This window comes from Lutjanus erythropterus, chromosome 6 (genome assembly GCF_056507025.1).
Source record: "Lutjanus erythropterus isolate fLutEry1 chromosome 6, fLutEry1.hap2, whole genome shotgun sequence".
Classification (NCBI taxonomy): domain Eukaryota; kingdom Metazoa; phylum Chordata; class Actinopteri; order Lutjaniformes; family Lutjanidae; genus Lutjanus; species Lutjanus erythropterus.
In genome coordinates this window covers 23,870,326-23,895,978 of record NC_139322.1, presented here as the reverse complement: position 1 = coordinate 23,895,978, position 25,653 = coordinate 23,870,326, and the positions used below count along the sequence as shown (strand labels likewise).

General features: G+C 41.8%; 1 protein-coding gene across 1 annotated transcript in view; it reads right to left on the bottom strand.

The window, feature by feature from the left end:
* wnk3 (WNK lysine deficient protein kinase 3) overlaps nucleotides 1-25,653 on the bottom strand; it is a 56,058-nt gene that overhangs the window by 8,763 nt on the left and 21,642 nt on the right. Inside the window, exons 3-19 of the mRNA XM_084721276.1 lie at nucleotides 17,240-17,412; nucleotides 15,547-15,767; nucleotides 14,949-15,106; nucleotides 13,978-14,066; nucleotides 13,631-13,850; nucleotides 13,075-13,408; nucleotides 12,526-12,644; nucleotides 12,204-12,404; nucleotides 7,874-11,182; nucleotides 7,534-7,577; nucleotides 5,515-5,650; nucleotides 5,288-5,404; nucleotides 5,090-5,191; nucleotides 4,935-4,983; nucleotides 3,639-3,791; nucleotides 1,431-3,538; nucleotides 139-385 (exon numbers count right to left, since the gene is read on the bottom strand). Of these exons, the coding sequence (XP_084577402.1) occupies nucleotides 139-385; nucleotides 1,431-3,538; nucleotides 3,639-3,791; nucleotides 4,935-4,983; nucleotides 5,090-5,191; nucleotides 5,288-5,404; nucleotides 5,515-5,650; nucleotides 7,534-7,577; nucleotides 7,874-11,182; nucleotides 12,204-12,404; nucleotides 12,526-12,644; nucleotides 13,075-13,408; nucleotides 13,631-13,850; nucleotides 13,978-14,066; nucleotides 14,949-15,106; nucleotides 15,547-15,767; nucleotides 17,240-17,412 (7,780 nt within the window). The remainder of the gene's footprint in view (nucleotides 1-138; nucleotides 386-1,430; nucleotides 3,539-3,638; nucleotides 3,792-4,934; nucleotides 4,984-5,089; nucleotides 5,192-5,287; nucleotides 5,405-5,514; nucleotides 5,651-7,533; nucleotides 7,578-7,873; nucleotides 11,183-12,203; nucleotides 12,405-12,525; nucleotides 12,645-13,074; nucleotides 13,409-13,630; nucleotides 13,851-13,977; nucleotides 14,067-14,948; nucleotides 15,107-15,546; nucleotides 15,768-17,239; nucleotides 17,413-25,653) is intronic.

Below are 25,653 nucleotides of genomic sequence, written 5' to 3'. Positions count from 1 at the left end.
TAATTCCTGGTTAAGAAAGTTATTTTACTATGTTAAAACTAGTACTAGATATTAGATTTAGGTCCATGCCCCAACATCCCATTCTCTCTCTCTCTCTCTCGCGCTCTCTTTCGCTCTTGCTCCCTAAGAGGACGCTACCTTGCTGGACTCTGGGCTTCTTGAACAAGCTGGCGGAGTGGCGCAGTTTGCACGCCCAGTTTTTGAATTTGCGAGTCCAGGATTTCTTGCTAACAGGATTTCTGATACTAGGACATGTCAGGTTTAGGCCAAAATATCCACCTCCTGCATTGTGCTTCTGCTGTCCATGCCGGAGGGGGATCGGGTGCTGATTGGGGGGCCACGATGCGTCTCCAGTGGTACTGGTGTCAGAGTGTGGGGGTACAGCCTAGAACAGTTAAGACAATTAAGAGTGGCTGCATGGAGACGTCCAAAACGGAGACAATAAAACATTTAAACATAACAAATATCACAGAGTGGACATTTACACAGCTATACATTTAAATATAAACAGTAATGTAATGTAAATATAGTACAGTGAAAGACAGATTTGGGTAAAATTGTATTTGAATGGGTGTGCATAAGACTGTCATTACACTGTCATAACCGTGTCATGACAACTGTCATTAACATCTTGAATCTTTATGGATGCTTATGATTTTGTCATTAAGTGTCATCCAGTCATCTTTAGTCAGCTGACACTGTTTGAGATGTCTTTGTGATGACAACTTGACATTAACCAAGACACAAATGTTTCTTCATGACAACTTGGCTTTATCAAACTTAAAGAAACTGTTAGCTGTAGTGATACTGGCTGTCACAAAACCGCTATAAGAGTGTTATGAATATTTTACTTGCCCTCAAATAAAGTGGTACATTTTGGACTAGTTATAAAGATGTCACTAAGTTTTATTACACTGTTAAATGCTTTTGTAACGGTGTCATGAATAATTTCCTGGACTTCGAGTAAAGCGGCAGCATTTGGACTTGTCATAAACATGTGATTAAATATTATAAAGGCCACTTTGACAACAGAATTCCAAGTACCAGTACCTTGGTAATTTAGTTTACAGATTTGCCTAATGGAAAAATTGCAGTTTACTTGTTAGATTAGCCTAACTGCTGTCTGCTGATATCTGTACCTGCCGTTCGCTAGTGAGCTGGGTTAGCCATATGCTAGCTGTCTAATTAGCTGACTCAGTAATTAAACTAACGTAAGGTTTGTATTGGCTTGATTAATGTCAAGGTGTCATAACAAAGACATCTGAAACAATGTCAACTTTGTATTAAAGATGACATAACTGACCATCTGACATTTACTGACAACATCCATACACATTAATAAATTATGCACACCCCTTCAAATGAGTGTTACTCAAATTTGATTTGATTTTGAAGTTTACTCAAAAATCTACTCCATAGTATTCACTCACAAGAATGGTTGGTTCTCCTGGTACAGGCGGGCGCTGCTGCCCAGCAGAGTTATCCTGATTGGGAGGCAGGAGAGAGGTAGGCGGGGTGGATGAGGCAGAGGTGGAGGGGAGAGAAGGGCCAGGCTGCTGCTCTACTGGGACCACCTCCATGGAGTTCAGCACTTCTGAGGAAGCTTCTTCTCCTGCCCCATCCCTCTCCGGGTCTGGAGAGGTTGATGAGGAACGGGAGGTGGTGGAGGAGGTAGTGGAGGAGGAGGAGTGAGGGGAGGTATCTGAAGAGGAGGCAGGTAGGGGGAAAGACAAGTGGTGGATCGACAGTGGCTCAGATGACTCGTCTCCTCCTGCTGACGTGGAAGCAGCTGACGTAGGGCCAGAGGCGGCTCCCCCTGCCGGTGCCGCCCCGCTGCTGCTGTACTCCTGATACAACAAGTTTCTCAGCTTTTCATCCAGCGTCTTTATGCGGTTGTCTACAAAATCAATTTTGGGGGGGCCTTCACTGTCCGACTCAGCCACAGAAGATGGCTGAGCAGGTGATGGAGTCATTGTGAGGGAAAGAGCAGGTAAGGGGGCGTCAGCAGTGCCTAGATGGAGAGGCAGCAGAGAGGAGTCAGAGGCAGGGTGAAAAGGGGCAGAGTAGCTGCATGTGTCCTCTGTGAAACTTGTCTCTCCTGTGGACACCTCTGACTCTGACATCTGTAAAGAGGACTGCTTCTGCACAGGAAATTGCTGTTTCTGGGGTGTATCCATGTTTTTCACCACCTCTTGTTGCTGCTCAATGTGTTGCAGCTGTATCTGTGACTGTGTAGGTTGCTGTGCCAGTTCAGCAGGGACTTGGGCTTGTTGTGGAAGCTGCTGTTGTGGTACAGCGTTAACATTTAGCTGTGGCTGCTGCTGAAGAAACTGTTGACTAATTGACAGAGGCAACATTTGGCTCTGATCTGCCTTTAAAGCCACAGCACTCATCAACAGCTGATGTTGCTGCTGCTGGAGCTGCTGCTGCACCATTTGCTGTTGCTGTAGGTGTATTGTCTGGTGTAGGTTTAACTGGTGATCAATGTGAGGCTGCTGTTGGGGCACTACAGCAGCTTGTGGTGCCATAACCTGCTGTGGTAACTGCTGTAACTGAGGCTGCTGCAGCAACTGTGGGGCATACTGTTGTGTCTGTGGTTGAGGAAGGGGTTGTTGGGTCTGCTGTATGGACATCGGGGGCAGAAACTGCTGCATAGGCACAGACTGTTGTAACAGCTCTGTTTGACCTGGCCGAGGCAGCACCTGCACCTCCGTCAACTGTTGCTGAAGTGGTGCTTGTTGCTGCATTAGTTGCTGATGTTGTAACTGCTGGAGAGACTGTTGCAACTGAATTTGTTCTTGGTACGCTTGTTGCTGTGATTGCAGTTGCTGTTGTGGTGTTGCCTGCTGTATCTGTTGAGCCTGCTGCTCAAGCGGCAATGCCTGCAGTTGCTGTTGAACTGCTGATACTTGCTGCTGTAATGCATGCTGTAACTGTGTTTGTTGTGGTTGTTGTGGTTGTTGTGGGGCTGGTTTGGCCACCTGAGTGAGTGGCTGCTGCTGCTGCTCCATGCCAATTTGGCTAATTGCAGATGAGATCACTGCAGGAGCAGCAGGAGGAGGAGGGGAATGAAAAGAGGTTGAAGACTGGTCTGCTGCAGGAACACATGACCTTGGAGCAGCTATCGCTGTGTCACCTACAATGGAACAACCACTAGTTCCAGGAGAAGAGAGCACATCTGGCAGAATGGTGGTGGGTGTGGGAGACACAACAGCAGGAGTACTAGACAAGGTGGGGAGGTTAGCAGCAGCAGCAGGTATTGCAATGGATGAGGGAGCAGTGGGAATATGTTCAGCAGAAGCTGTGGTGAGGAATTCCAGACCAACTGAAGCAGGGACAGAGGCTTCGAGAGTGGAAGCTGGTGCAGAGATGCTCTCAGAGATGGTGGTGTGAGGAGCTGGGGCAGTGGCTGTGGCTGAGGGGGCCATGGAGGAAGGGGCTGAGACAGTGGAGACTGGAGGGGAAGTGGCAGAAAGAGTGGGGCAGGGAGGAGAGGCCATTCCAGTCAAGGACTCCACACTCTGGGATCCTTCACTTTCTGCAGCCGCAGAGAGAAGTACACGGTTAGTTTCTGTTAGGCTGCCAACCTAGTCATGTTAATAAGCCACAGCATTAAGACGGAACAGATTAGAGCTCACCTTTCTCTGTTTTAGGAGACTGAGGGATCCTCAACTCTGTAGTGGGTGGTGGTGTGGCTCCTCCCTGGCTGGATAGAGAGTCTCTATGGCGGATAGTCTGGTTGATAAAGAAGCGCCAGCGTCCAACTGGGGAAGAATGGGGCACCGAGTCCACTGAAAAGAACATTTTTCAAGTCACAACAAGTTCAGTTATAGAGCATACTGCATGTTCTAATTTTGTAGACCCACCTTGGTAACACTTTATTTGAAGAGTGTGTACAAGACTAACACAATCCCATTATAACCACAATCACCTGTCATGTACTTAAGAGTCTTTATGGAATGTTTATGACTGTTGTCATTAAGTATTATTTGGTCACTTCTTTGTGTTGTCTTTGTAACCTCAACTAAAGTGGTACCATTTGGAGGTCATAAAGATGTCATTTAATAAGGCCAGTTTGGCAATTAGAATACAGTACTGAGGTCATTTACAGAGTTTCTTGATGGACAGATATCTTAAGTTGTTGTTAAAGTAGGTTAAGTGGTAAACCTCTGTTAACTGTAGCTAACGTTCGCTTGGTTAATCGTGCTGCTGGTGGTCCTGCTAGCCATCCTATTAGCTGACTTATCCCCAGAGTGCTGGGAGCCAAACCCAGCAAGAAAACTAGAAATAAAGAAATCCACCTTGGTATTGTATTCTAAACTAGCCACCACTGGTCCTGGTTTGACTGTGTTAGCAGGGATTACATTTGACAGTGTAATAACACTTAATGACATCTTAAGGACAAGTCCAAATCGTACCACTGTAGTTAGGGTCAAGGGATTTATCTAGGACACAAATCTAAAAGTGTGTGACAGTGTAATAACAATTAATGACAGCTTCATGACAAGTTCAAATGTTACCACTTTACGTGAATTCAAGGGAATTATTCATGACATAATTGTAATGGTCTCAATTGTCACTATAATTCATGTTATCATGTGTCATACTTTGTAAACAAATATTTTTACTGACTAATGGCAAATACAATTTGAAAAACAGCTGTATGTGCTATGGCACATTTACGTTAGATTACATTGTCTTGGTTAATGTCAAGGTGTTATAACAGAGATTTCTCATATAATGTCAACTTAGCATTAACAATTGCATAACTGGCTGAGTGACACTTTATGACAACAGTCATTATCATTCATAAAGACTCCTTCATGTTCATAGCAGCTGTCACATCATGGCTATGGCAGTGTCATATCACCCCGTCAAATCAAGTGTTACTGACACTTTTTTTATGAATAAGACACAATATATTCATAACTTACCTGAAGAGCTAGTAGGAGTGCTCACATGCAGCTGGTCAGTCGATCCAGTCTAATAAAGAAATCAAGATTCAAATTCATCATTATTCAGTCATAAACAGGAGAAAGAGAGAATAAATGGTAGAAGATGATAGATACAAATATCTAAGTCAATATACCAGCGAATGTGTTTGAAGAAGTTCATGAGCTTTCTTGACAATGGCTCGAAGCTCCTCAACAAATTTCTCTTTCTCCACATCAAGGACAAAGTCCTCCTCCACCTGCAAGCAAAATATTGCCAAACAGCAATTATTAACACATAAAATGATTTTGTTTTAGCAAGCAATGCAGTCTGTGATAATACATGAGCAGTGTACCATATAATCTGCGATGTCCTCAGGTGCATCCCCTTCAATGTCAAATTTAAATGTAACCATCTTGTTGCTGTGTGTCTCCAACTGGCATTCCACCATATTGTCCCCACTACCAGACACCTGGGGTGGACAAGACAAAGGAACATTATATACTTTCCCCTTTCAAAATCTATTGGCACACACAAATTTAGTAATGTAGGTTGTTACTTAGATGGCTGCTGTTTTTTCACCTGGAGCATGCTCAGTTGAAACTGGTGTGAAACTTTTTCAGGCCTCTGACAGGATGCTCTTCTTTGAGCCTTTAATTTCTCTAACTTCCCATTTGCCAAAAGCTGAAGAGTTTCTTCTCCATTAGCTGGAACAGACCTGTGAGAGGAAGTAAAGAAGTAAAGTTGTTACAGACAGTAAATGACCCAGAACAACACAGTCCACATACTGTCACTCATCTGTGAGTTGCTGAAATATAAGAACATTATCTAAAGGCCAAACATGTATATGTAATGCATAGTTTATTAACAACATGCTGCACATTTGAGTGTTATAACCCAACAAACATACATCTAAATAAATTATATGGGTAAATTGATTAAATGCTCTGCAGTTATAGGCAACACAGATAAATAATGGGCCTCATGCAAGAACCTCTTGTGTTTTAAGTGATTTAAGAGAATTTATAGCATTCACCAATTTTCTTATACTTAGAATTTTCTTTTAGCTGTGAATGACTTTCTTAAGTGATCCAGACCTGTCATAGAGAGTCATGTACAGAACACCACAGATCACAAAAACACTAATTTGACCTGAAATCTGAATCTCCGCATTCGGAATAAATCTGGAGTCTGAATACAGTGCTGAAATTAACTAAAAAAAATATGTAACACACACAAACTAAATACAAAATTAATTTTCTGTTCATCTTCTTATCATCACCTTACTAATTAACTGAGTGGTGTTTTTATTTAGATTATATTTAGATTATAGAATTTTCATAACGCCTCTCATATTAGTCTGTGCAGTGAAGCGCTGCTCTGATTATATGTAATTAACAGGTGTACTATTAACATGTTCTAATTGGGTTTTTTTTGGGGGGGGGGTCCTGTAATGCCAATGTTGTGGAAGTTCACAGAGATTAAAATGAATTAGTTTGCATTCATAGTTCACAATTTTGAATTTTGAACTACATTCATAGTCCCTGAAAAATAAACTAGTTCATGTTCATTTCTTCTCTTTTTTTTAATTAAATTTTAAATTTAATTCCTCCTACCATCACTGGAGTCTATATAATGGCTTCATACTAAATGGTGGCAATATTCATGTTTTTGTATTAATTTCAATGGCTAGGATAACCTATATCTGTAGCAAACAAACAGCAAACAGCAAACTTGAACACCAACATACTGTTGAATTTTTCAACTGGGAACTCTGACATCCCAGTTCAAATGGAATACACCATAATACATGAGAACTGCAAAGAGATGAAGAAGGAGATGAGATAGGGATGATGAGCAGATATAATACCACTGTCTGTTCCTCACTGTAACAGAGCATCCAATCTGCAGTGTAGTTCACACACTTCATGCTGCATGATCAAATAAAACACTCATTGTATCAGTTGATGATGTTTGACGCTCACGATCATTAGTTGCACATGCGTTCTTTCAGTGTATTCATGCACAACACTGTCACTATCAATATATGACACTGCAAAATTCGTTTTTTAATTTCCAACAGCAGGACTTGATGCTACATAGTATGAATTTCTATATTTTACTTATTGTATAATTACATATCTTCTTAATAACATGGTAAATAAAACTTTCTAAACTTTAAATACAGTCTTATATAGCAATTTTACAGGCATAGATTAGACAAATGATGAAATCATCCTCACAAACAGGCAGCATTCATCAGGCTAAAAGGAGATATTTTACAACACGTTTGTCCAGTTAAGAGAATTAGGTGAATCCAACTGGGAACACCCATACAATAAAGCCTCTCAGAAAACAATTAGAGGTTTACAATAACAATACGAAAATGTTCTTGCATGAGGCCCAATGGCTTTTAGAAGTCTAATTACAGTCTAGTCTAGTCTAATTATTTTTAACATCTATGTTCTTTTGCCAGGCTTTCAGAATCTCCCAATATCAGTTCTCATAAGTGTTTGTTTAGACATATGGACATACTGCATGACTTCAGACTATTACCAGTAAACAGACACAACATCAGACAATAATGACATCAAGACATACCCTGATGAAGAATGACGTTCTGTACCTGACAGGTATGGACCATCCTGTAGAGTAACATGAAAACACACAGAAAGGAGTAAAGAAACAGACAGAAAAACTTTAGTCACGTCAAATGCAAGCAAAGCTGTAATAACATAATATTACATTTAATAACACAATTACTGTTCTCTGAAAATAATCTTGGTTTTAGAATTAAAACTTGTTAGTTTGGATCAAAAAGACAAACAGGCCAATCTTTTTTCAAATAATTAGATAGCAGTTTTCTCTATCGTTCTGCCAGTATGTTAGCAAAGTAAAGTTATTTCTTAATTAATACAGCAAACTTTCATTCTTCCTGTACCTGAGCAATGCCCAGCAGGGAAAGGTCACAGTCTTGCAGCGAGGCATGGGGCAGTTTGGGGGCATTAGAATCAAGCGATTGTAGAGTAGTGACAGGCGGAGGGGAGGTGGGTATAAAGTCGGCTTGCCCTGGTAAGGTTACCTGGGCCGCTGGAGGAGATGTAGGCAGCTCTGGCACGGGGGCAGCAGCAGCAGGATGGTAGGATGGTAAGGTCAGAAGAGATGGTAGTGATGTTGGGGGGCATGAGGTATGAGAGGGGCTGAGGGGCATTTGTTGTGCAGGAAAGACAGCATGGGGCAGGACAGGCTGTTCAGTGATAGGTTTCTCAGTGTGTGTTTGAGTTTGAGAATGAGCCTGTGTCTGAACATGTGTCTGCGTTTGGGAGTGTGTTTGGGCCTGAATGCTGGTTTGTGTATGTGTGTGAGCTGGCAGCATCTGCTTAGCTTGGTGCTGCGGAGATGGAGGAGGGGCACCTGCCACTAGTTGACTATAGAGGGGCAGAGTCACGTTCAGGGACTGAGGCCCAGCCACATTACCAGGGACTATCTGTGCAGTGGGATGGGTCACCAGATGTGAAGCAGGTGGGGGTAGCTTACTCTCGTCGAGGGGCATCAAAGGCTGCTGTGGAGGAAGTGTTTGCTGGATGGGAGCTGGGATGGGCTGTGGAAGTATCTGAGCCTGTGGGGGAGGTGGAGCTAGTGGTTGCTGTGCTTGAGGAAGTTTCTGTAGCTGTTGCTGGTATTGGCCAGTAGACTGAGGAATAGCAGGCTGGGAGATGGGCTGGATGACTGCGGGGTCAACAGTGCTTCCTAGGGGCTGAGCAACTTGTTGTGGTGTTGTTTGGCCAGGAACATAAGCTTGTCCTGCTTGTTGCACAGGATGAGGAGTGGGGACAAAATTAGCTGGGTCAGCTGCAGAGCTGAGACTATCCGTTGTAGGTCCAACACTTCCAGCTGTGCCAGGAGACAGAATCATCTGCTGATACTGCAGTAATGGCTCTTGTTGCTGCTGCTGTGTAATATGAGTGACATCCTGTTGTACAGGTGGCATAACTTGGTGGGCAGGCTGAGGGACATATTGAGGGGTCAAAAGGCCAGCAGCGGCTTGAGCATGCACCTGGATAGGCGTTGGGGATTGAGTTTGTTGCTGGAGCTGGGGCTGCATGAGTCCTGGCATTTGAGCATTTTGCTGGGCAAGAGTCTCGTGTTGGATCTGACTGGTGATTGAGGTAATTGCAGCTGGAGGCTGGACAGCAGCTTGGCTCTGCTGAGCCATCATCTGAATGTCCTGGCTGTGTGGTGGCTGGGACTGACTAGCTGTCAGGTGAAGAGGCTGAGTCTGGATTAATGGCTGAGTGGTTACTTGGCTCTGTGTGGGAGTCGCAGGTCCTGGATAACTGGTCTGTAAAGGAATCTGCTGGGTCTGGATGATGTGTGTCTGTCCCTGGATCATCGCTGCTGCTTGAGGAGTTACTTGGGCTTCAATCACAGCCTGAGTTGCTTGGACTGTGGGCTGGGGTATAAACTGGACTGGAACCTGGCCCTTGCTCTGGGGATGAGTCTCACTTTGTCCTTGCTGAGTGAGGACTGGAGCTGGGACAACAGCAGGTGTCTGGACAGGAATCTGTGTAGTCTGAATGGCCATGGGGACCTGGGCCTGTGAGACAATCTGAGTTTGGTGTTGAATCACATCAGTGCCAGCTGGAGGTCGAGGTTCCATCACAGAGGTGTGATGCTGCGGCTGGTGGACAAAAGCTTGCTGCTGTTGGATCAATGATGCGTGCTGCTGTTGCTCCATCACCTGCTGCTGTGTGAGTGTGGTATGAGGTGGAAACTGAGGGGTGTTTAGTGTCTGCTGAAGTTGCTGCTCACTGTTGCTTTGTGGAATAGAGACAGCCTCTTGTTTATCCGTTTGCTGTAGTTGAACAATAGCTGCTTGTTGCTGCTCTTGAATCTGTTGCTGTATCAGAGCCTGTTGCTGTAATCTCTCCGCTTGTTGCTGCTGTAAAAGGACTTGTTGCTGACGCTGTTGTTCCAACTGTTGCTGCAACAGAGCTTGCTGCTGCTGCTCTATCTGCTGCTTGAGTTGCACTTGTTGCTGCTCTTGTTGCTGTTGCTGTAGCTGAGCTTTCTGTTGCAGCTGCTGCTGTTGTAAAATCACCTGCTGTTGCAGATGCTGCTGTAGTAGTGCTTGTTGCTGTTGTTGGAGTAAGGCTTGCTGCTGCAATTGTTGTTCCGTTTGTTGTTGAGTCTGCTGAGGTTGCTGCTGCAGTACAATTTGTTGCTGCTGTTGCTTCTCTGGCTCTTTTTGTATTCCAGCCTGGGGTTGTCCAATTTGTTGATACAACTGGCTCTGCTGCTGTTGCTGTAAAGGAGTCTGTTGATGTTGCTCTAACTGATGCTGTAAAATCACTTGTTGTGGTTGCTGTTGTGGCAAAAGCTGTTGCTGTTGCTGCTCTTGCTGTTGAATAAGAGTTTGTTGCTGCTGTTGATCCAACAGTTGCTTGTGTATAAGAGCCTGCTGTTGCTCCAGTTGCTGCTGTTGTAGTTGGGCCTGTTGTTGCTGCTGTTGAAGTAAAGCTTTTTGTTGCTGCTGATCAAGCTGTTGCTGGACATATGTCTGATGCTGCTCAAGCAATAAAGCTTGTTGTTGCTGCTGTAACAGAGTCTGCTGTTGCTGAAGCTGTTGCTGCAGTTGTTGTGGTTGTATCATGGTCTGCTCACGAGGATCTGCTGTTGGTTGAGGTTTATAGGTCTGAGGTTGCTCTCCTGGTTGTGGTAATGACATTGCTCGCTGTTCCATACCTGTTTGTGTAGGTAACACCTGCTGCTGAGGAAGAACAGGTTGCTGTACATAGATCTGCTTCTGAGCCTCATGTTGATGTGTCTGGACAGCTGTCTGTGGATGCTGCTCCGTTGGTGGTTGAGTGGTACTAACTTGTTGTTCGAGCAAAGCAGCCTGGGCCTCCATTTGCTGTTGTGGCTGCTGCTGAAGGGTGGAGGTCTGGGGATCCATCCCTATCTGTTGTTGTGGGACAATAGTCTGCTGAGGGATCATGACGGGCTGTGTTGGCTGGGGTGCAGCCTGGGGAATGATGTCAGTCAGCTGCATGGGAGTGGCAGGGGGCTGGGTCTGTTGAGCGAGGGGCACAATGGTCCCAGCTAGTCCAGCAGGATCACCGACTGACATGGATGTAGTGAGAACATTGATGGGCGCTTGTGGGGAAACGGGGGGTATGTATGACTGTGAGGGGGCCATTGAGCCATGGGGAGTGGCAGTTTGAAATGCATCTGATGGGAATGTTTGTGACTGCTCAGTGATAATGACAGAATGATGATTGGTGTTGAAAGAAGAGGGAAAGAAAGTAGTAGAAAAATTAGGTAAGAATAAGCTTTGCCAAGGAGCATCAATTATAAACACATTTAATTTGACATGACAGGGTTTTCCACAGTGTTTTATAGCAGAGGTGGCTGGACTCACCTGAAATACAGACTGTACAACTAAAATTAGAAAACACAAATACCTTTTAATGAAGTAGAGCAATAACCCTCCTGTGAAAAGAGCAGATTAATGCTATACAGGATATTTAAAGGTATCGTTTGGATAATTTGATGTGGGGTTGTATGACGTACTTATCGATAGTCAGTGTATTACCTACAGTGGATGACTTTCAGCAGGACTCCACTTTGGAGAAGCAGAGAGATGTACCAGCACGGAAGCTAAGCAATGTACTCCTCCTTACATCAGTTGGGAAACTGCCATTATATAAGCCACATGTCTTTCTCCCCAAACCAACCAGACTCCATGTGCAAAATCAGTAATTTTACATTACTGTGTAATTTTGCATTACACAGGAGTTGCTGGTCTACCACTGCCTTGATCAGATAATTTGTTTGAGTATTTTCTAACTGGTTTAGGCAGCAGTAGACAAACAACTCCTGTGTTCTGCAAGGCAAAATGACTGATTTCGCCAAAGGAGTCTGGTTGGAGTCCACCGCCATCTACTGCAGGTAATACTGTACTATGGACAACTCCACGTCAAATAATTCAAACTATCCCTTTAATGAGAGAGGCTATTAGACCATTACACCACCTCTGCTAATTAATTTCCTGGGGGAAACCCTGTAACAGCACACAGTAAACATGATCTCAGAGGATTATGAGGATGATTTGTGTTTGAGTAAATAGTTATTTAAGGAAAAGGAACCCAAAATGTGACAGAGTAGTGGGACCATAGCTTTACTAGCATCAACAATAATGTTAAATGTTGTAGCCTCAGTGTACATGTGGCTTTTATTTTAATACAAATTAGTAACATCACCCTTTTCACCTGAAAAAATTGTTGAGGGACACTTGGTGATACCTGTGGAACCATGGCAGTGGGCTGAAGAAATGTCTGGCCAACAGGTCCCCCGCCACTCTGGCCTATAGACATGCTGGACATACTAATACTCTGGCCAATGGGCACAGTTGGAACACTTCCACTCTCAGCAATGGGGACCATTTGAGGATGAGCCAATGCACTAGTGCTCTGAAGTGCAAGAAAAGTTGATGAAGAATGTGATTTATCAACACAGTGATTTAAGACAATGATCAGTTAATCAGTCTGTTTAGTCATTTATGAACAAAGTGAAAACAATGCACAAACGTACAGATGCTGCAGGGGGGAGAGTAGCCTGGGAGTGGGTATATGATTCTCCTTGCTGAGAGTACGCCTGGCTCTGTCCACTTGCATAAGATTCACAGCTGGCAGACCCCATGCTCTCACCTTCTGAGAGAAAGGTAATAAAAAGTCATCCAAGTCACATAATTCACTACAATATTTGACATTTGTTCATTCTAACTTGCACCATGTCACTTATGTAGCAGGGAGTCCCATAGAACCAATCTCCATGTGTACTTACAATAACTTCCAGGTAGATAACACTTGCACAGTGCTCTTACCTATCTTCCCTGTTCTCATAGCATAAAAAAACTTGTTTAACTGAAGTGTTATAACGAAATATATTTAAATGTTACAGTTACACCAGAAAATGACAACAGAAATAAACAAGTTTTTACATATTTATCCAATTCAAATCAACTGCCAGTTGTATCCCTGGAAGTCACTGTTGTCATGGTGATTCGGTCAAGTGACTCATGGCGTACCTTTCTAATTAAGTCCTGACAAATAAAACAAAACATACAGATGCACACTCTACCTGGCAGACTAAGGGCTGTCGCACTAAAAATATGTTGCTGCCTGACATGCTGGTCCACTTCAGGCAGCTCCTCAGACTCTTGCCCTCCTCCTCCTGCTCCTCCCACTCCCCCTCCTGTTTGTCCAGCTGCTTGTGGCCCCAGTGAGGACGGGCAGTATGGCTGAGAAAAGGTGTAGGAGGTAAGAGTTGAGTCTCTTCTTTCTTCAAAGCCCTGCTGCTGCTGGAGGAGCTGCTGCTGCCGACGCTCCCGTGACTTTTTGATCAGATTTACTCGGTCCCGGATGGATTTTCCCACCACTTTGGCATCACTCTCATGGAAGAATCCTGATTTCACCTGAAAGTGAGATACAGAGAGAGAGTTATAAATCACCAGAGGTAGGCTGAGGATATCTAGGTCAGGAAGAGGTACCTTGAAATGGCTGATAAATGAATTGAAGGATTTCAGTGCCCTTCGTTAAAGCTTTGAAGCATCAAAATCTATCCCCAGTCTACCCTATCCCACACTGGACAGTCCTGAACCCCGTTTCTACAAGTCAGACTCGTCCCTGTGTCTCACCATCTCCAGAGCCACTTCCTCAGCGCTATCATTCTCCAGGTCGTAGCTGAACTCGATGGCCTCGTTGTCTTTGTGCTTCCCTTTTAGCTTCTTCGGCTCTTCGACCCAAATCCGGAGTGCCAGGCAGTCCTGGGTGCCTGTGTCCTCCTCTGCCAGCTCCACCCGGACCCCTGTGTCTTCTCCAAAGAATGCATGGTTCAAGAGGTCTCGAATGGAGAGTCTGTAAAGGGAAAGACAGCAAAAGGGGCACGAATGGTGAAACAGGCACTATGTTTTATGATTGCATGATCAGGCATTCTGCAGGAGATAGTGCAGTGTGCCATGTCAGGAAAATCAAACCTGCTTACCTCTGGCTCTTGTTCTGACGGATGCAGCCTTCAATGATCTCTTTGACCTCTGGGTCATTAACTTTATCAAAGCTGGCTGGCTTTATACCCTGCATAAAAAGAAATTAAAGGAATTAATTGAATTAAAAAGAAATTATAGAATCAGGTTTCAGGACTTTGTATATATGAAACAGTTTGTCACTATGTGATAAACTGGCAACCTGCCTCTCCAGTTTTGCCAGATGATAAACACAGCAATATAGTACTGCGACTATAAAATTATCATATATTAACAAAAACTTGCATATATTGAGGTAGATCTTTATACTGAAACAAGCTGAGAGGGGGCCAAGGTACTACAATGGCAAAAACTGTGCCATGTACAGAGGCTGCATGGTCTGAACGACAATGTCATTTATGTATCGCTTCAGACTCAATTGCAGCCCATTACCCAATCAGTCCTTCCATTCTTACTCTTCAAAAGAAAAGCCCCAGATCTACACACCGTGTTACTGCTTTACCAGCTGCTCTCAAAAGCTCTTAAATCACAAACAAGATTTCATAGTGGGTTTACTGAAATGGCAAAATTATTGTACATTCTGCCTTTTTTTGTAACTATTGATCGTATATTGTACAGTTGTGAAAATCTATGGTACAAATACCATAATTATCATACACCTGGCATCACTGCACCTCTTGCCCAATATTTGCTGGGATCGACTCCGGCCCCCCTGTCACTCTAAGGACAGGTGGTTATCAATAATGGATGGATGAATGGATGGAATGGATATTGTATATAACTGAATTGAAGATATTTTCACCGTGAAGCCAGAGTTTGTTCGACACTAGCCTGAGACCCAGACGAGTTTGTCAAGCTCATGTTTTCATTTGCTCTGGCAGATAATTCACATTTGAAAATGAGTCTAGTAATGCCAGGCTGGTTGTACACATGTCATCACCACATTCTGAGTAATGCAGTGAAAGAGACTCACGCTTGTGACTTTGCGATAGATCTGAGCAGCATTTTGGCACTCAGAGTAGGGGTATTCTGATGTTGCCATCTCCAGCATGCACATCCCAAAGGCGTAGACATCCACAGACTCATCATAGTGCTCCTCATACATCTCTGGAGCCATGAACTCCGGTGTTCCTGTTAACACCAGATGGTGGGTCACAGTCAATAACTACAAGACTGTTTTACCATGATCATTGTTTACAATGCTATAACACTGTCCACAGAACACTAATGCCCCAAAGTCAATGGAAGAATTGAAATTCAATTGAAACTCTGATAACAATCTTCCTAGCGATTGCTCTTGCTTTGCTGAGTTAAACTTTAATGAGCTAAATGGTACTCACAGTTCATTGATTAAGTTGTCTCACAGAGTTTACATTAAGTGCTATACACATGTATTTTAGAGAGACTCTGTCAATAATATATACTCTGAGGCAGCTGAGGCCCTCTATAAAAATCTGAACAGTGCTGAATGTCATGAAAAAGATATCTACAGGTCCTGACTCAGTTTGCTGATGTAGTTATTACATGCCTGCCATTGTTCTTTAAAACAGTTGGTCTTCTTGTACCCTCACCTATAACACTCTTGGCAAAGGAGGTCCGCATAAGAGTGGCCAGTCCCAGGTCACCTATCTTGACAGATCCTGTGGGGCCTGTGATGAAGATGTTGTCACACTTGAGGTCCCGGTGAACTATTGGAGGAGTCCTGGTATGAAGGAACTGGAGTCCCTTAAGGATTTGCCTACACCAGCTCCTCAGGACCTTGGGTTTCATCACCTTAAATCGCTTCAAGTAACTGCACAGAAAGAGAGAAAAGGCGGGATTATGTAGTCAAACTCCACAAAATACAGTAATCAACCACTGATAGACAGTGTGATGAACACCATGGCACACAAAACAACATTATAAATATGTTAAATGTATCATGATTATCTGACACGCAACTTCATCTGAATCATTATTCATCATACATAATAAATTCAGTTTAGATTAGTTTAGATTTTAAAAGATAAGTGAAAACCAAGTTTTGCTGTAGTCATAATCTTATTAATCAAAAAAGTATGTACAGTAGGTGCTCCCATAGCTCAACTGGTGGAGCGTTCACCCCATATACTGAGAGTGTTGGTCCTCTGCAGCGGTCGCTGGTTCAATTCCCGCCTGCAGCCCATTTGCTGCATGTCATTTCGTCTCTCTCTACCCCCTTTCCTGTCATATCTTCAGCTGTCCCTATCCAAACAAAGGCAAAAGCCCAAAATAATCTTAAAAGAAAAAAAGGTATGTACAGTGTTACTTTCTAAAATGAAAATAAAATCTCACACCAGTGCTCCTTGCTGAACTGTGGAGCCATATTATTCTTTGTTGGGATTTTTTGGGAGAATTCTGAGCTACACAGCCAAATATTTACTGAACAATAGAGTCATGCATTGATATTTGCTCAATATAAATGCAGGAGTACAGATATTGGTTTGGAGTGCACTGCTGCACATGACAGTAATCAGAGAAAATACATTAACTTTCCAGACCTTTCTTAACATGTAAATGATGATGTATACAGTATTTTGACTTTGTTGTATTTTTATTGCCTTAGGCCTGTATGTTCATTCATTCAATATATGTATATTATATATATAATATATACTCAGTTAATGAATGAAACTATGAATGCACTACAGAGCTGGGGTGATATTCTTTCTAATGGGTGCCATGACATGACCAAGAAATACAGAAAGGTATACTGGGATTTGAGGATTTTGTGTAAATCAGAGACTATGACTGAAAGATTTAAAAAGTATAAGAAATATAATATGGGAGTGACAATTTTCCAAATCCATGGTTCAGCTCTGACCTTGATTTTTGAGCCACAGTCTGGTGCGTACCTTGGTTTTACTTGTTGGTTTTTACTTGTTTTTTTTTTTGAGGGTCAGGTGCAGTGTTGAAGAAGAAAAACTGGTTGAAAATTTTCAATTTTTTTTTATTCAACTATGATTTGGAATATCAAGAACACTAAAGAACATGATGAAGGTTGATTAACGTTATAAATTCAATATGTATAATAAGTAAAGTGAGGACAATAAAACCAATCAACATAAATTAAAGTGGCATTAAGATTTCAGTCCATTCGTACGTTGTAGTACATTAGTTCTTTATCATACTCTTGAGGACTCAGTTTCAGAATTGTTACACCTTAATATACTGTATAACATATAATAATAAAACAGTGAGCTGTCATTGAGTGAAGAATAATAGATATGAGGAGGCTGTGCTCACGTTTTGAGGGTTCCTGAAGTCATGAGTTCAGTGACCAGCACGATGCACTTCTTGCCACGGAGCACAGACTCCCAGGAGTCGTAGAAGCGGACAATGTTAGGGTGCTGAAGCCCCTTCAGCATCTCAGCCTCCTCCTTGAAGCGTTGCTGCTCCGCCTTGGTCAGCTTGCGGTCCTGATGTGAGAAGTGACACACCAAGTTATACAGAATGAATGTGAACTTTGCTTTCCTAGAACTTTACAGAGGGTTTCCTATACAATACTGACTGACAATTCCAAAAATACAAACACTGCTTTATTTATTTCCATAAGCAGTACCTACATCCTGAGGCTACACACCCACAACTGTGCAATAACACCTGCTGCCACTAGATGGTGCTAGCAATACAGAGCTGCAGCAGTGCTGAGACAACACCCAAACCATAGCTTTATAAAACACATTTGCACTGCATCTGCCACACATCCCCAGTATGGCGACAGAATGGACACGGCAGAAATCCAATTCACTGACATGGGCAGCATCCCACAGGAACTGAGACAGCCATTGACAAATCCCTCTGTAAAACACTGGTGCATAGATATTTATAAAACACTCCTACATGTTATGCAGTGCAGGTGTTCTGCAGATAATGTTGTATTATCTCTTGTATTATTCATCTACCTCGTAGCATTTGTCTGTGTTCGTCTGTGTTTCTTCTATTTTCTTAAACCCTTGGTGCTTTCACCAATGACATCTGCTTCATTCAGACATGAAATACACATATTTCAATTCCCTGAATATCACATCAATGGGAAATAGTTTTCATGAAAATGCAAGTGATGTGATGGTGATATAATATTGAAGAATCGAATACAATTCTCACAATCAAAGCATTTTACAGTAGAAGGAATCCTGACCAGCCTCACTAAGTCTGTGCGTATTTTTAGACTCGTCACAGACAACTGTTGTTGTCATCTGCTATTTGTGTACAAACAACAACGCAGTTCAGGTCTGTGGTCTTTTGACCTTTGTTAACCTTGTGACCTGCTGTTTGTGGGCATTATTCGATGGTTATATAAAGTTTGAATAGAAAACACATTTCGAAAAGTAAATTGCCATGTCTTTGTATTCGACAACACATAAGCTTTAGCCATTTATGTCAGAGCAAAATATAAGAAAACAAAAAACAAAACACGTGCTTCTGACTTGTTTAACTGCGAGGGAGCTGGATGGCAGTCTGGCCACTGTCGTGTCACAAACAGACCTCACTATAAATAGAAGTCATCATAACACTGGCTTTCCACTGATCGATTCCATTGATGTTCAGCTTTTTTTTTTTTACACAAAGCTCTCTAAGTGGAGGTGGTGTACTGCAGATGTGTGAATGCAAATAAACAGATTTTCATGTCCCTACATCTATCTTTATATCACTGTGTGTCTCTGCGTCTCTTCCCCCTTCTGTGTCTGTGTTTCATCTTTTCACATGTCTTTTCCTTTCTGTGTCTACACTGTACTGATTCAGTGTCCTTTTCTGGAAGTACTGGTGGAGGCAGTCTCCCAACTCCTCCCCTCTCAGCAGGGAAGTAGCATCAACAAAAAGGCTGCTCTTAGTTGAACTATTATGGCTAAGAATAAGTTGGCCAGCCTAGGTCTACCCTCGTGTTCTTATTCTATTTTGGTAATTGTGTGTGTATACCTGACCATGAGCAGGTATGTCCAGCCTTGCTTAGATCTCAGCGCTGCCTGTGTCTACAGTACCATGATATGGCCTAAGGCTGTGTAACATTAAGCTGATTCAATTTTTTGAACTTTCCAGACTGTTCTAGCTGTTCTATTTTTTGCCTTTACCAATAAAGTCATTATATCCACATTACTGATTATTTATCAGTAATCATTTTGTGTCAATGCATCATACCAGCAATACAGAAGAAAACAAATAATTACAGAAATTGAGGTTGCATTTTTTTTGCCTTTATTATGATAGGACAGCTGAGAGGCAGACAGGAAATGGGGTGAAAAGAGGGGGGATGACACACAGCAAAGAACCGCGGGCAGGAGTTGAACGAGTGGCCGCTGCAGAGGACTAACGGCCTGGACACTACCAACTGAGCGACAGGGCTGCCCCGATAAATATATTTTCAATCGATCTATTAGCCTAATGATTAATCATTAAGATTCCTAATACAATACTATCATAACCTCTGGTTCATCATACTTCCTGGACATTAAAGTGATCCCAAGAGCAGGAGGTATTGAGCCTCCAGAGAATGTCTTTGTTTTGACAGCAGTTTTTAATGACAATAAATATGAACTAGCTTCTTTCATTTAAATTATGCCTAATAAGAAGGATCAATGGTATTAATAACAAGGCTTTCACATTGAAATTTGATGCACATAAGATACATGAATAAATATGGTATATGGTATATGACTAAATGATGCTGCTGATAGTTACTAGTGATAGATAGGTAATATTAGTTTGAGTGGACGGCTGCTGGAGTTCAGTCGTAGCATTACAGTGTGTTAGACTGTCGTCTTTTACAAAATCTTAGTCTAGCTTAGGTCAAACACTTGTCTGTTCACTGGTTTTGTGATTTACAGACAACACTTAGACCAATGATACCTGGTAATTCAATATTAGCAGTGTCTGGCCATTGCTGGGTTTTTGATCCAGTTGGAAGGGGGGAGACTGAAGGAGCATGATGGCTGACTAATTGACCTTAATTTATCATATCATATCGTATCACAGATGCTTAGGGTCAGGTAAGGCTACAAAATAATTATTAGACATGTCTATAAATCTTAGGTTTGTTTGACCTAACAAACCCTAATCCTAACTCAGTATGCATCAATACAAGCTTGACAAAAAAAACCCAAATTGCTTTAACATCTATAAGATCTTCTAACCCTCAAAAAGGGACACAGCATTTTGTACCCATGCCAGTCTGATGAATATTTTGTAAAAGCACAATAGTCATCCCTACAATATTGCTGCAATATTGGTGAATATGACCATCAAGGTTATTGATCAAATACTGTGATATTTGTCTCTATCACCCAGTCTTATTTCTGCCTCTATACCTACATGTGTTTCTAGAGTGCTTTATTTTGTCAGGGAGCCCTGCTGCCTCTGTTTGGGTGCCTCTGTCCTCTGTCTCACTTCTCAGTCAGAGCGTCATTCTGCCTCACTGTCTGGCTCAGTGTGAGACAGACAGACTGCTTGCCTGTGTGTCCCTGTCTGCTGCCTCTTCAGCATTTATTGTATCTCCCTCTGAGTGTCCCATCAGACAGCCTTAGGGTCGGCAAAGGTCACACAAAGTTTATCTAGTCAGATTTTGTCTAGACAGGCACTCACAGACTACTACTCTACTCTCCATCCGCATAGCCGCTCACACACACGTCCATACACACCCATGGTATTCACACAAACAAAAACAGCTCAAGAAAAAAGGCAATACCCAGTTTTCAAGTGTGTCATTAATAAGTTACAGTCCTCTTTCCACTGCCAAGACTGCTTCACACACCCACATACAATTACTGTAGTTAGGAGGCCTCCCTCAAACTGACCTATGTGATAAATGTAAGTGAATAACACTCAGTAAACTCTTGAAAATGATGGCATTGGTCTTGAATTGCATGGTACAGTGTATCAGTCCAACTTTGGTACAAGAGCAACAAAAACAGAACTAACAAATAAAACATCACACCACAGAAGAAAAGGGACAGAAGCATCGCTTAACCATCAGATAAATGGAAATGGGGAAGCAACAGAGAAACATCAGACAGAAAGTGAGGGAGAGAAAGGGCAGCTCAGGAGCCAATGACACAGCCCTGTGGTGACTGGCCTATGGGTCGCTCTTCCTCTAAATTAGCATGATTGTTCCCCATTTCTGCAACCAGAACAAAGAAATACAGCAAGAATAAAAAAAAAATGCCACGTTTTCACTGTAGGTATTGCATTCATGCAAGTATTTATGTAAATGCAAAAAAACTTTTAATGAGTGAAGTTGTCTGTATCATGGACTTCAAGTGGCAGTTATCCTGACGAGTAACTGACTGAGAAATCTTGTGTCCCCATGACCCAAACTTACAAAAATACATCATGAATTGCAGTAACATCTACATTTATAAACTGATTAAGAACACAACCAAACATGAAATTTCTTGTATGATTGTATGATTACAATTATGTATTTCGTTATAAAAGTAAATCCCAGTCATAACTAAATTTGCTGAGTGTTGTGTTAAGTTTCAACTACTTTATAACAAACTTGCATTGTCCACTGAAACATCAGGGCTTTTAATTTGAACAACACACAGGACAACAGGGAGTAGATCAAAACAAGGGTTTTAGTGGCAGCCCACATTTCCTATCATGCCTGGACTGAGTAATTTGTCAAGGTAGTTGTTTTCATGTTCCAAAATGCAAATATTACTTTTCATTAGTGTTTGCAGCATGGTGGTAGCCAAATTGTCATTTTAGTGCCAGTTTATGGTTTTAACCATTAATGAGGTGGCTGTTACTTTTCTCAGCCCCAGCTATATTTTACTACTGTGTTTTAAAATTCTTGTCCATTGTGTTCCAAGTCATTTAAGTGTGAAATCACTGAGAACTGTTTATTGTCTCTCATTCTGCACTGCCTATCTCCTTTTACTCTGCCAATCAACAGTCCAATATGAACAGGCCCGCACCCTATCTTGAATCCCGATCATAAATTCAAGAGACATTCCCTAGGACTGCAAGAAAGGCAGCTACAAGCCACGTTTTCACTGTAGGTATAGCATGTGAGCCACATCAAAGACACATTCCCATTGTCTTCTGATGCAAAACATTTTCTGATCATGAAATGAACAAGAACACTAGAAAATATTATGCTATCCATGATGATTATAATGTTCAGTTTTTGCTGAGATTGTGTCAGAGACATGTTGATTCAGCTCTATGGCAGTTTTCAAGGCTGTAGTTTGCTATATTGTTGTATTAGACACCATTACAATACAGGAACACCCCTTTGATAATCTCAACAAATATTGAACATTACAGGTTTCACAAATGCGTAATTGTAAAAAAAAAACATTTCATTATATTTTATATCAAACTAAAAACTAATTTTAAATCCTTGAATAAAGTCCTCAATTTGAATAAAATGTTTCAATGAATTGTTTTTTTTTTTTACTTAATCTTTTTTTTTTAATGAACATAACTGGCCTGTTTCATAAACATAGATGTAATGCTTTTAGATTGCAGCTTGTCCGCCCTGTTCAATCTGAAAATGGGTCACCATCTTGTTATTGTTTCCTGAACAACATGTTTACTCATGGTTTGAGGTACGTTTCCTCTCGTTTGGTGGTGGTTAAGAGGTGTTAACCAATCAGCAGCAACGTGTATTTAAACAACGTCATATTAAAAAGGCAGTTTGACTCTCTGATGAAGGCTTGATGCCTAAATGTGTCAAAGTTTGCTTGTTTTAAGGTGCAGTATGACCATGCCATGACAATGAAAGCATTTTAAATTTTGTTTGTTTTGTTGGGGATGAACGCAGTCCAGCTGCAGTGTTTGACTGCAGTGAAAATGTTGGTTTTGAAAGACTAAACCCCACCCAAAATAGTATAATAACTTATAACTTGACTCAAACACCAGTAGCGGTGAAACTAGGACCCAGGGGATGTCGAACTCAATGGGGAGAATGGGAAGAAATGCCAGAACAGCAGGACTTTATATCACTGGAAACCAATAGCAACCCTTAGTGCAGCATAATCTTCATTTGCAACTGTACAGAAATACCGAGTTAAAACAGAAAAAAAAGGCAAAAATGTCAAAGTTTCACAAAGCTTTGAATTATTCAGTAAAGCCCTTATTAATTCCATAATACTTGGGTGTTCATTTTATCTTGTCCCTACCTACAGAGTCAGTTTGGTCATGTAATATTGTTGTCACATGCAGCGTTGTTGTCACATGGCTCCTAGTGACAGTGGCCTATATACAGTACTATAACTTGGTAAACAGAGTAAGACCTATGACCTGGTTGTGCACCATGAGGTTTTTTTGGATCAGACATCTGGTGAAGCAGAAGGTCAAGAAGCAGGTTAAGTAGCCTCATAAAATAGGAAATGGACAGGATATGGCTTACAAGGCACATTTGGTAGATGCTGGGAGGCTGGGGTCACGAGTGCCAAAGCACATGAGCCCTAAAACATCTATTTTGGCAAACACTGCACAAGTGTCAGATGTCATAGAGACTACAGAAGATGAACTGGCTTCCCTGGTTACACGCTTGTCTGAAGAAGGGTTGCACCTCAGCTACAGTGGGAAAACAGGGCTGGTATAGGGCACTATCAACAAATAGGGGGGCATCTTGGACATCATGGATCTTTGTACATTTATTAGGGTGTATGTAGTGTGTATGGCCTTGTAGTGTGGGAGTAAGCATGTCAGTGTTTGAAAATCCGAGGTGGCGGGTGGCTAGGATTAGATTACTGTAAGCTACAACAGCTCAGACTAACAAGATAGATTGTTGGAAAAGGGCTGGCCATCACGCTGGATTAGAAGCCCAGGCCAGTGGGCCAAGTTCACTAACCTTCATAGATGTCTTTGGCCACTGCACTGCACAAGCCATTTCTTTTTAGGTAACCACTTGTTGGCAGGCTTAAAGCTACAGTACCTGTGTTGTACAGTTGCAGAGGCAACTTCAGTGCCATTATGCCTATCTGACCAACTGGAAAAAATCCCTGGCATCAAGGAGACACAACATCTCACTTATGGTAGATACAAGAAACCACATGCTATTTCACTTCATGTCATATTATGTCTGTAAACAATTCTGCTAATTACAAATGAATCTCAAAATCTCACTCAGGGGGTTTCCTTTTTGTGGCATTCCTGTTTTATAAATATGCCTCAGATAATGATGTCACAATGATGTGATCATAAGTGAATTCTGATTAGACTATACAATTCATACCTGTGTTATCAGGGCTCCGGGATGCAACCATTTTGGTTGCCCATGCGAGCAAAAATATGTCATATGTGACTAAACATTGTAATTGGTTGCACCAGTGCACTGAAGTTTAGCAGGTCTGATAATAATACTAAAAAAAGTTAAGTAAAAAATAAGAAGTACAAGCACCAAATGATTATGCAAACCTATCTTCTGTATTCTGTATTATTTGGTCAGTGTATATATGTGAGTTAATGGAATGCTCCATCAGACTCAAGAAAATATTTTTGTTTGGTACACATCCCCACAGAACTTCCATCATAACTGTTTTAATGTTTAAATAAAAATGAGAATAATAATGCAAAACTTGTCATTCCCAATAATATTTCAAATCATACCACAATTGCAATATCAGTCAAAACAACTGCAATTAGATATATTTTTTTGAAAAGCGCTCAGCCCTACTCTGTACTCCTCCCACACTGTTGTGCGCAAATGAGAAAAATAGTGAGTAACATCACAACTATAAAACAGAATTCAAAATGAAGAGAACAACTGATTATTTTATTCTTCAAGAAAAATGCTGTGGTGTCCGTTCCATGTCACCCAGCATGAAAAGCCCAGACACAACTTCATCTGCACTGGTAACTGTTCCACCTGTCTCCCTAGTCCCTGGCCCTAAGATGACTAATCCTGACCCAACATGTTCAGAGAAGGCCACATCTGACTCTGAGCCAAAACCAGAGCCTATACGTACACTCACTGCAACGAGTGCTGCTAAAGGATAGCTGGGGAGCACCACATACCTTTGTTTGAGCTATCTGAGTTTATTTAAACATCAGCAATTCTTATTTTTGCAGTTACACAGCCAAGTGAGCCAAGTGAGCTACATGGGTACCCTGAGTGTGCTGTGATTTCAATGAAGAAAAATATTTATCTGTGCTTTTATTCCTGTTAGCAATTAATTAGACAATGTGTTTTTAAATTACCAGTGTGTATGGGAATCATGGCAGGAATTTCATGAAGGTCATGAATGCCATGGCTGCAGTGCCCCTTCACTTTGGCCTTATGCCCCTCCAAAAATTATTTGCCCTGATGCTACAGTGGTCTTGACGTCCCGTCTTGATTTCACCGTTTTCTCTCCTGCCTCTTTCCTGTCAATACACTTTTTCTACACTAGCGTCTTTGATGAGATTCTGAATTCTTAGTGGACAACATCAAGTGAAACACAAATGACCAGCAAAGCGTTCGATTACAGCTGGAAACTTGGCTGTTCATTACTACAGTTTGATAACTTAGCAAATGAATAAGACAAGAAACTCAACATAAAATTGTATAGATTGCTCTTATATCATTACATTCACTTAGCTGACCCAGTGGCCTAAGAAATGCAACGAGCCTGATGAGTTTTATAGCCTAATGTTTGTAATATTCATGTTAACAAATGTAATGTTAATCTTCCTCACTCCCCATCCCCATCTTTAAAGTCCAGAGTCCA